The following is a 12,005-nucleotide window of genomic DNA, read 5'->3' as shown; positions in this document are numbered from 1 at the left end:
CTTCATGAAGCTCATTTGGCTATTGGACACGGAGGACAGGATAATATGTTGAAAGAACTTTCAACTAAATACAGAAACATTACACATCATGATATTGGCTATTGGACACAGAGGAGGACAGGATGAGAGAATGTTGAAAGAACTTTTGACCAAATACAAAACGCACCATTACATGTCATGATATTGAATACATCCACCTTTGGGAACTTTCTTGCCAGCCAAAACAACACCAGCAGAAAGGTAGTCTCTTTCCATTTTTGTTTTTCATATTTTGCTTAAATAGCATTTGTCATTCTATACAATGCCTAGGGAAAGTATGTAATAATTCTCATATTTCATACTTCTATAGAATGCTGACTTTTCATACATTGCCGGTAACATATACATACTTATTTTCCACCTGCAGTTCTGCAATTCTATATGCCTCTTGTGGATATTTCCTTAAAGGGGTTATCTGTCCCTGAAGTGCATCATGCAGACTGGGCCAGTAATAGGCCAGTAGTGGCCCTGCTCTTCCTCTGAACCACTCTATGTTATTGACAGCCGTTGTGCATCTGTTTTATATCTGTTCCTTGTGCATTCATGACCCTGCTCATTAATCTGTTTTTAATATCACACGGATACAAATCTGTTTTGATAGCCGTTAAAAAAGAACCATTGACTTAAAACGTGTAGACCATATAACCTTTTTGATGGAGCTATAAAACAGTCCATGCGCACAGCACATGTGAGTCACTCTCAATGATAAATGGCAGTTTTACACTGTTGTGTGAATAGGGCTATAGGGTAGATTCTCAAACATTTTTTTTGTGGAATTTTTCGTAGCATTTGTGCGCCCAAAAGATGTTAGCTGATATTCCATAGTGATATATAAAACAATATATAAAACACGGCATAAGCAATGTTTTGTTGTTTTTTTTTGCTTTGTGCTGTTTTGCTGCAGTTTGGTTGAAAAATTTTTATGGCATTTTGCACTGAATACTGCACTTTCTATACTATAGACAGTATATTAACAGTATATTAACATCACAATGGATTCTTTTACATTTGTTTGATCTACTATACTTATGTAATTGATGATGCAATGCAACAATGGCTTTATCAGGAGGAATATAGGAGAATAATGATGGCTCACCACAAGTCATTGCTGGCCATGTCATAGAATCCAGTGCACTCAAAACATGTTTTGTGTCTGTGATAAAGCCTGGCATTCTGCTGACTAACAGTTAGAGTAAGCCACTCACACGTGCCCCTAATCTTTCACACAGTCACCCTATGCCCTTAAAAATATAATTGATCCTTTATGTCATGTCAGAAAATGTAGTTGGAAAAAAAGCGAATGGTTGACCAGTTTTGCTGCATGCACATATTTATATCCATCTACCAGCTGAAAATAACAAACGTGACGTTGCCTTTTGGTCAGACTTCAGTTGAGAGCTAGTCCGCATGAACATGCACAATACTCCCAGAACGCCCTGGTGCCTTGGCGCATTAATCAGATCCCACAAGTGCTCCCTTCTCTATGGACATTGATTGGCAACCGCGTGCTACCTATTGCATCAGGCCAACACTCCCAAATATGACCAAACGAAAAGTGGAAAACAGAAGAGTTCTAGAAAAATCGGAATCAGAATCACAAATGTAAAGGACAGACCTGTTTGTCTGTACACAGTTTTCTACCACCCTGATCCCAAATGAAAAATTTGATGTACTCAGGATGAGTTTAGCTGGCGATTTGCCAACATTGATGCCCAAAAATGTAGGTTTGAACTGCTTAGTAATCCATTTGCAATTGACGTTGAAAGTGCACCAATTAACCCCCAAATGGAAGACTGAACTCCAGTGAAATAACCTGCTGAAGTCAAAGTATTACACACAGTGTCCATATTATTTCCCTTACACAATGCCCTTGCCCCATACCCAAGCTGTTCAAATTCTCTTTGTAGTATCGAAGAAGAGATGCCAGGTATCTGGCTTGGACCAGTGAGCCTCCGAGTATATAAGGGTGTAGCAAACTGTATTAAACTTTGTTCCAGATTCTATGTTTAAGCTAAACTTAAGTTTGTTTCCATATGAAATGGTTCATCTTTATATTGGATGAGAAGTAAAATTTTCCTCGATTGTAGACATTTACTCAATAAATATCAAGGTTGGACTGCAACTTTGTCTAAGATTTTAATTTTGGACCACTGTGTATTTGCGTTTGATAGTCCTGCACTAGATGGAGAAATGCTCATTTGTCAACCGCTATCTCCTGAACTAGTCAAGAAGGCGTCAATAGGTGACTATGCACATTAGATGGTCAGCTGTTTTGGTGAAATCCTTACTGCCAGTTTTGTATACTTTCCATGTTGAGTATACTTTTTTTTCCGCTTGCTTTCAGTCGCCTGACTTGTCTTTCTGGGTGGTGAGAAACTATGCAACTCCTTCTTTGTCCCACTACTCTGCCTGTATGTGAAAACAATGGTACCGCACACTCAATATTAGTCTAGTGTGGTGCTAGCAGTAAAAGGGTCCTTTGACCCCACAGCAAATACGAAGAAATGCTGCTGCACACACTTATTTGTAAGGGGTACAATAGTTTATTGAAAAAAAAAAAAGGGTATTTGCAATTATTGTGCCATGGACATAAGGAAAATCGGCAAAAGTGAGGGACACCAGATCAATAGATTAACATTTCGACCTTCATCAGAAGCGATCTGGAAATAATGATAAATAACAAATTATAATCAAACCCCACAGGGCATAAAGCATTATATTATTTCATGGCTATACAATAATAAGAGGAAGGAATAAGGAACAAAAAAATGTAAACGTCAAAGCTATGACTAAGAACGTTAAGTTTGAAATGCGTCAGTCTTTGACTACTATGTCTCACGTTCAACTTTTTCCCTTGGAGTACTGTCTATATGCGAGTATAAGCCGACCCGAATATAAGCCGAGGCCCCTAATTTTACCACAAAAAACTGGGAAAACTTATTGACTCGAGTATAAGCCGAGGGGGGGAAATGCAGAAGCTACTGGAAAAATTTCAAAAATTAAAATGGTTGGAGTTTTTGGGTGCAGTAGATGCTGGGAAAGGGGAGGGGGTGTTTTGGTTGTTTGTCTGCCCCTTCCCTGAGCTTGAGGACTGGTTTTTTTTTCCCCACTTGGAATTCAATCTGGCTGAATATAGGTATCTGCAGTGCTCCTATTAACCCCTTCCCGACGGAACAGGTGCACTGCATATTCAGTAGATCGGGCACTTTCAAACACAGGGATACCTAATGTGTATGTGTTTCACAGTCATTTTCTACTTTTGTATGTATTCTAGGGAAAGGAGGGATTAAGAACTTTTTTTTTTTTTTGCTCTATTTTTTTGGGAGATTCTATACATTCATATTGTGGCTGGTCATAGACCCCCACCCCCACCTAAAAAAAATATTTTATTTTTTTTGCTGACTCTAGTATAAGCCGAGGGGGGCTTTTCCAGCACAAAAACTGGGCTGAAAAATTCAGCTTATACTCGAGTATATACATTTTAACATGCTGATCTAAATAAAGAGAAGGAATTTTTTATTCGGAAGAAAGTTTTGCTGGATCCTCATTTGTTGCTTGTCAAGTATTCCTACAATGATAGTTCACAAAAGAGAAAAAATGGGGGCACTCACCCAGGCACTTTTCATAAAAGAATTTCTTTATTCACCGTCCTTAAAAGCATAGGAAGAGATTGACGTTTACATCAGGGCATATAGAGAAAAGGCAACAGCCGTTTCGCGCAAACAGCGCTTTTTCAAGCCATATCAATGGTACAGTTCTTTGGGTCTGCTCAGAGACCTCAAAAATGGAAACCCTATCCGCTTAAAAAGCAGTTACCCACGGAAAACCGCAGATTCCATAGACTATAATGGAGTCCACCAGGTTTCCACCCAAAATCAGTGGAGAGAAAAAGAAAAAATATACTGACATAATTCTATCTACTTCTGGCTTCTTGTGCTATTACAGATAGGATAATATTCATAAACCGCAAGTGGCTGTGCTCATAGATTGCTCTTTTCTGGTCTTGGGGATCTTTTAGGCTGCATCATGCCCACATGTATTTGCATTTCTGAATCTCCTATGTTATGCACACTTAGGGCTAGTTCACACAGGGGAAAGGAGGCGGATTTTGACAGCGGATTTCGCCTCAAAATCCGCCTCCATACAATGGTGGTCTATGGAGACCTCTAGCGAGCTGCCCTTTCTTCAGCCAGATTTCACGGCTCACTGAGCCACGCCTTCCACCTGGCAGCAGCAACCTCCGGAGTCGGCCCATTCATTTGAGCCGACTCTGGAGGGGAAAGCCAAAACCGCGACAGTCGTGGCAGGCGGGTTTTGACCCGAGAGTGACGCGGCTCCCCGTGTCACTCTCAATGCCAAAATTCCCCCCCCCCCCCCCACATGAACGAGCCCTTAGGGCCCCTTCACACGGCGGATACGCTCACTGCTTTGGAGCGTGTAAACGTTCCGTAGCAGCGGCGTCTAAAGCAGTTCCCATTGTTTTCTATGGGAGCCGGCATACATGCGCTCCCCATAGAAATGAATGGAAAAAGCAGCCCATTCATTTCTATGGCGAGCGCGCGTCTGCCGGCTCCCATAGAAAACAATGCGATCTGCTTTTAGACGCCGCTGCTACGGAACGTTTACACGCTCCAAAGCAGTGAGCGTATCCGCCGTGTGAAGGGGCCCTTAGGCTTTTTTCAGCTATGCCTTTGCTACTGTACAATTACTCCGGGCAGAATTACATGTTAAACTACTGAATCATACATGAAATTACTGAATAATATGGAGGGATCACTGCATTGATAGACTAGATGTTGTTAGTGGCTGTACATGTCTCCAGCTGCTAGAAGACTTGTCATGGCTTGGTCTAGACTATATAACACCATCAAATAATGTGCTGCAGCTCTGTTTTATCATCTCTTTGGCACTAATCCATGTCATCTTCTCATTGTTTTTATGCCACACAATCTGCTATAGTAAGCTTTCACTGCTAAGGAGAGAATTCTGATCCCTATTGTGCCCTGTACATTGAATTGATGAAGAGTGTAAGTGCGGTTCTTTTACTTCAGTGCAGTCATGGTTTGTACTTGGTAGAAGCTATTGATTTTCTTGATTTTCTCATGTTGAGCCCTGTTGTAGTTTAATGATTAACCCCAATAGCAGGAATATGCAAACCTACAATTTTCCTCTATATCAGTTAAACAATACAGCTTGTAGCAGAGGCTGGATTTTATCAAACACTTGGCTAAATAGAAACAAAAATTATCATCCCCTTAAAGTTGTTATTTAGCCAGCTTAGATGTTGTGTGATTTTTTTTTTTAAAGTCACTACAAAGTAATAATAACCACTTTACTGAACCCCTGCTGCTCCTCGTCTGACTCTACCTTGGTCCCTGCTGGTCTCTGTGCTACTTGCTGTAAAGATGACATATCAACATGAACATGTGACTGCTGCAGCCATGTACAGGGTGTAGCAGTTACCAGTCACTGGCCTCTATGGCAGTATCTGCCATCCATGGGGCTCAATCCATTATAGCATGGGGCAGTGGTAAGACTTGAGCAACACTCCATCCTTGTGTCCGGTATTGCCGTGAACAGACTGTGGTGCTTGCGTCCTTCCTTCTTCTGGATAGCGGGAGTTACGGAGATGGGATCTGTAGCAATCCAAAGGATTTTTGTCATATTTCTAATATGTGTATCACAGTGAGAAAAAAAAACTAACTAGCGACTAATAACTTTAGGAACATCCCTTTGATGACTGTGAGAAAAGAGGTATGGGGACTGTCCCAATCTAAGCAAACCTTATCTTGAGCTCATCAGTAGTCTAGTCTAGTGCAGGCAAAACCATCATAAAGACCTGAGTACATTCCTTATAGCATAAATGTACATTCCCTAGCGTTACAACATGATGCATCTGTGATGTTTTAGGGGTAATACTGTATTGTTGTAAGACGAACATCATTATTAGATTTTATTATTATTATTATTATTATTATTATTATTATTATTATTTTTATTATTATTATTATTTTTTTTTTTTTTTTTTTTTACTTGGGGATTTAAAGTTGTGTTTGTTCTTTGCTGTGAAAGATAGGCCATTCATGATGGTCTTGGCCTTAAATATATCGACTGTAATAATAATATCAATCTTGTATTGTAATGTAAAAGTTGTTGTAGTCCTTGATTTGGTTGATTTCACATTTATCTTGTCGGTGAAGTGAAATGGCGACTTTTATTATTTGCATTTTTTTAAATTAGCTAAAAACGCCTTAAATGATGAATTAAAGTTATGTGTTCACAAAAATTGTGGAATAACTTCTTTTTTTGGTGAGATTCCTAATAATGGTTTGTAGTGATAACCACATCTTTATACTTTATAATATATAATGTTAAAGGGGTATTCCCATGACCATAATCATATCTATATTTGTAGATAATTAAAAGTTAAACATTTATGCAAATATAAGTAATTAAAAGTTCTGCAGATTTTTAAAGATTTTCTCTATGCATCTTAGTGATGACAGTCTGTTGTCATGATCGGTTGCCAATGGTTTCGACCACAAATGCAGAGACTTTCTATGGTCTGGGACTTGTCAAAAACCCAGCCATGATTTTCTTATTGTAGCCGGGTTATCAGACAGGGACACTACATGTATCAGAAGATATCCTGGCCACAATAAGGAAATCATGGCTGATTTTCTGACCTTAGAAGGTTCCTGCATTCATGGTCGTATCCATTGGCAACCGATCAAGACAACAGACTGTGACCACGAGATGGATAGAGAAACTCTGCAAAATGCTTAATTACTTATATTTGCAAAAAATGTTTAACCTTTAATTATCTACAAATTTAAAAATGTTTATGTTTGTCAGAATACCCCTATAAGCCTGTAGAAGTCATTCAGGCCTATAATATGGCTCTTTCTATTCACATTATTTCCCAATCTGTCATCCCACAGGACACAGGCTGAGATGGCCCACACATGCCGAGGAACCATAAACCTGTCGACAGCTCATATTGATACAGAAGATTCGTGCAACATTGTTTTGTCCAATGGTGGCCGAACATACCATCTCAAGGCAAGCTGTGAAGTGGAGAGACAGAGATGGGTCACTGCTTTGGAACTGGCCAAAGCCAAGGCTGTCCGGATGATGAACAACCAGTCAGGTAGTGGTCCCCAAAGAAAATCACAGATGTTTGCCTTTGTAGGAATGATTTGGAATATATATATGTATAACATTGAAAGAATATCTGTAGAGCTGTCACCTTTGGCCTCACATATCACATGTTTCAGGTAATATTAGTAAAGGGCAAGTATAACCTACTTCATATAAGTATTGGACAAAGATAAAAGTCAAATGTCGGCCAAATCCACCAACTGCTTTACGTATATGGCAATGTGCCGTCTCTTCCTTAAAGGGATTCTACCATTAAAGCAACTTTTTTTCTAATTACCACGTCAGAATAGCCTTAAGAAAGGCTATTCGTCTCCTACCTTTAGATGTGGTGTCTGTCGCGCCGTTCCTTAGAAATACCGGTACTTACCGGTATGCTAATGAGGTCTCGGCAGCAATGGGGGCGTCCTTCTTCTTCATCTGCCTCCTCCCCTTGTCTGTCGTCTTCTTTCTTCGTCATGTCTGACGCCTGTGCAGTCGGCTCTGACAGCGAGACCCTGTTAGAGCCGACTGCGCATGCTCAGTAAGGTCCGTACAACCCTCTGACGTGCGAGTGAACTCATCCAGGCGTCGGAGGGCTGTACAAACCTTACTGAGCATGCGCAGTCGGCTCTAACAGGGTCTCAGAGCCAACTGCACAGGCGTCAGACATGATGAAGAAAGAAGACGACAGACAAGGGGAGGAGACAGATGAAGAAGAAGGACGCCCCCATTGCTGCCGAGACCTCATTAGCATACCAGTATTTCTAAGGAACGGCGCGACGGAGACCACATCTAAAGGTAGGAGATGAATAACCTTTCTTAAGGCTATTCCGACGTGGTAATTAGAAAAAATGTTGCTTTAATGGTAGAATCCCTTTAAAGTTGATGTCAGGAGAGATGATTGGGCATACTGAATTTAACATGGCCAAACCTTGCTCACAAAGGAGATAAGCCTCAGCCAGAGGCATGTGGTAAGAGCTTACCTCCCTCTTCCCATTGAGAACACCTGCATGCTTGGCTAAACCAAACTAGACTCCGTCTAAGTCCATGTTGAATATTCATTATTAATCTTTAATTTCTGTATATAATAAAAAGTATTACTGGACATGGTGACTACATTGACTCTCCTCTCTACTTGCTGTAATATCAGGATAATTTGTTTCATTTTGTATTGAACATTTTCTACAAATATGAAATAAAATATTAACTTTTATGTTTCTTGGCTTAGCTGAGACTAGTGTTTATATGTTACAATATGTAGCTATATTTCTTTTACTTTTTTTATTTCTTTTTAAGCCAAAAAATGGGAATGAGTCCCAGCGGAAAGGAAAACTGTCCACATGAAAGGCTGGAGACCTTTGTGCCCTCTGCTGGTATTTTTTCTCATTTTTGATTTAAAAATAGAAGGGAGAACAGACTTTTCTTATGACTTTATGAACTTACATATAACAAATAAGTATATCAAGGCTATTCTACCAATTTGGAAGGATTTATTGATTTGTACGTATCTAAAGATAAAAATAGTCATGAACATCCTGGCTTTTGTATGTAATGGCAATACTGAGCATGCTACGCTAGTGTTTGGGTCATGTGTACTATGCCAGAATGAGTTCACCTGCCAATATATCTTATAAATATGGTAAATTGAGCCTCTATAAACTTCTTTGTAAAGTTGTCCATAAGCAGAATATGATTTATTACTTTAATTAACGTTGGTGTTTTTATCACAGTGCTTCACAGACATTGACATCATTCTCCCCAGACGTAGGGCTCACAATCCAATCTACTTATCGCAGACACACACATGTATACTAGGGACAATTACATAAGAATCCAATGTAACCTGTGAGTATGCTGTTCATTTTAGAATTAAGGAAGATGATGATTGAAGGAGTTTTAGAGGCTTAATTTATTTATGGCCTATCCTCTGGAGCTGAACTGCAGTGAAGGCCCCCAGCCGCAATACATTGGATGGCGCTTTCTGCTTCGGCACCATATTGTGTATTATCCTTAGGATAGGCCATAAATCAATTAAGCCTGGACAGCCATTTTAATGGTCACTATGATGCCACTAAAGAGGTTGTTTTAAAGCCTATTAAAGCATATGGATATTGTCATGAACACCCTTATTGGAGATCACATGTGGTATGGGTATCGCTGGACATTCAGTACAAAAACACCTGATCTATCTTAATAGTTACTATTTGCTCCAGTTGTGCCACAACCTAAAACTGCCACCACTAAGGTTTGTTTTCCAAGAGCTCATACCCTTGCAGCAGGGGCGTAACTACCGGGGTAGCAGCTGTCACAGGGCCCGGGACATTAAGGGACCGCCGACAGCCACTACCGCTGCGGTTTTCTTTCTTTTTTTTTTTTTTTTTAATAGACTGTTACCGGCTGGAGTTACTCCAGACAGTAATGGGCCCTATTTACTAACCGATCCTGGCATTGAAGATGGCCAACACCACCAAGGAGTGCAGTGGAGCCAGGGATAGGTAAGTAACAGTGGTTTTTTTTTATGTTGGTATCCCTCCCTCGGTCTTTGATTATTATGGTTATGTTATTATTATTATCGTTGTTATTATTATGTTATGTTATGGTTCATGGGTGTCCATAGTGGGGCATAATACTGTGGCCAGAGGTAACTATGGGGCATAATATTGTGTGCAGCGGCCACTATGGGGCATAATAGTGTGTGTAGGGGCCACTATGGGGCATAATAGTGTGTGCAGGGGCCACTATGGGGCATAATACTGTGTGCAGGGGCCACTATGGGGCATAATAGTGTGTGCAGGGGCCACTATGGGGCATAATACTGTGTGCAGGGGCCACTATGGGGCATAATACTGTGTGCAGGGGCCACTATGGGGCATAATACTGTGTGCAGGGGACACTATGGGGCATAATACTGTGTGCAGGGGCCACTATTGGGCATAATAGTGCACGCAGGAATGCCGGGGAGGGGGGTCGGTTGGGGTCTTCAGCGTCGGTCAGGAGGGGCCCATGTCAAAAGTTTGCCACGGGACCCCGCCATTCCTAGTTACGCCACTGCCTTGCAGGAAACTTTCAGTTCTCTCTTCTATCTCCACATAAAATCAGTTTTTATTACATAAATATTGCTATGTTCCGCAAACTGTTATCTGAACAAGTTTAGCACATAGATTTGTTCAAGAACATAAGATAGAGCTTATTAAAGGGTGTTTAAGATGTTGAGAACAGTCACAATGCTTATACATACCAAAAGGGGTAACAAATGACATACAGTGATATCATGCAAAACAGTTTCTTAAAATAAAAAGAAATAAACCATGTAGATGGGCTTAGGATTCGACGCTGGGGCAGACGGAGACCAAGTCAAAACCTCTTTTCCAGCGAGCCCCTAAGAAATGACACTCATCCTTGTTTTTTCATCCTTTAAGAACCTTTAGTCTTTAGTGTTCATCCACCCTTCTTCTGATTTCATGGACAGATCTGTGTCTGGGCCCTTTGTTCTTTCCTGATTCTGTACTCGTGAGCTCTCTGGTAATTGTCCTAGTCCCATATTTCCCTGACTGTTGTATGGGGAATGCCTGGCTGGTTGTAGCTTCCTCTAATAAGATCAGTTGTTTACTGAGTATACCAGGATGAGGTCTTGTTAGAGTATATGCATATCATAGAGAGGTCTCCTACATGAGTCTTCTCTCTATGAGTCAGGACAGAGAGTTGCTCAATACAAGCTCCAGAGTTTTTTGTGGGGGGTTCCAGGACCAGGACCTGGTGACTGCATTTTGTGAGTGTTCTTTTATTACTAAAACAACCAATTTAACAATAATCATATCTATTGTGTTAAAACGGTTTCTGAATAATGGACACCTGTGCTAGTGCAGTAGTAGTTACTATGCTGCCATAAAGTGCATATACAAGTATGGTTAAAGGGATTCTACCACTAAAGCAACATTTTTTCTAATTACCATGTCGGAATAGCCTTAAGAAAGGCTATTCGTCTCTTACCTTTAGACGTGGTCTCCGTGGCGCCATTCCTTAGAAATACTGGTTTTAACCGGTATCCAAATGAGTTCTCCGCAGCAATGAGGGCGGGTCTCAGCGCTCAAATGGCGATGGGGTCGTCCCCACCGGCCGGTGGCCATTTTTGGGAGGCCACTCTTGCTCTTGTAGTTCAATACAGGAGCGTACTGCGCAGGCGTCGGAAGATGGACCGAGACGGAAGACAGAAGAGGCGGGATTGCAGCTGAAGATGGAGGCGGCGCTGGAGTGAGCTCTCGGGCAGCAGTGGGGACGCCCCCATTGCCATTTGAGCGCTGGGGCCCGCCCTCATTGCTGCGGAGAACTCATTTGCATACCGGTTAAAAACAGTATTTCTAAGGAACGGCGCCGCGGAGACCAAGAGATGAATAGCCTTTCTTAAGGCTATTCCGACGTGGTAATTAGAAAAAATGTTGCTTTAGTGGTAGAATCCCTTTAAGTTATACTGTGTTATTTCACATGTTACAAATAATTTTTCATGGGAGAATGTATGCCAGTTTTCCAATATACTGATATCGAAAAATAGTTTTGTATATAAAGGTTGTACCTCTCCATTATTGACCCTGGGATTTTGGCCTCAGTTGTGGTTTACTTCTGTTATAACTAATACAGCCTTCTAGTCATATAATTTGTAGCCCACATGGTCTTTCCTATTACAGCATTCAGACAATCACTTTAGTTTCACAGTATCCCTTGGAGCTCTAACTATGAGATAAATACAATTTCAGAATATTTAGTCATCTTGAAGTCAAACAATTGATTTAGATTTATTTTCAATAATCTATTCTGTCCGGATGCCCTGT

At 40.7% G+C, this 12,005-nt stretch overlaps 1 protein-coding gene across 1 annotated transcript in view; it reads left to right on the top strand.

Annotated features, from left to right (window-relative positions):
* OSBP2 (oxysterol binding protein 2) overlaps window positions 1–12,005 on the top strand; it is a 219,053-nt gene that overhangs the window by 31,164 nt on the left and 175,884 nt on the right. The window contains exon 2 of the mRNA XM_075272643.1: window positions 6,981–7,189. Coding sequence (XP_075128744.1) covers window positions 6,981–7,189 — 209 coding nt within the window. The remainder of the gene's footprint in view (window positions 1–6,980; window positions 7,190–12,005) is intronic.

Source organism: Leptodactylus fuscus, chromosome 1, assembly GCF_031893055.1.
Source record: "Leptodactylus fuscus isolate aLepFus1 chromosome 1, aLepFus1.hap2, whole genome shotgun sequence".
Lineage (NCBI taxonomy): Eukaryota > Metazoa > Chordata > Amphibia > Anura > Leptodactylidae > Leptodactylus > Leptodactylus fuscus.
Note: the sequence above shows the minus strand (reverse complement) of the source record. Positions and strands in the feature narration are given on the sequence as shown.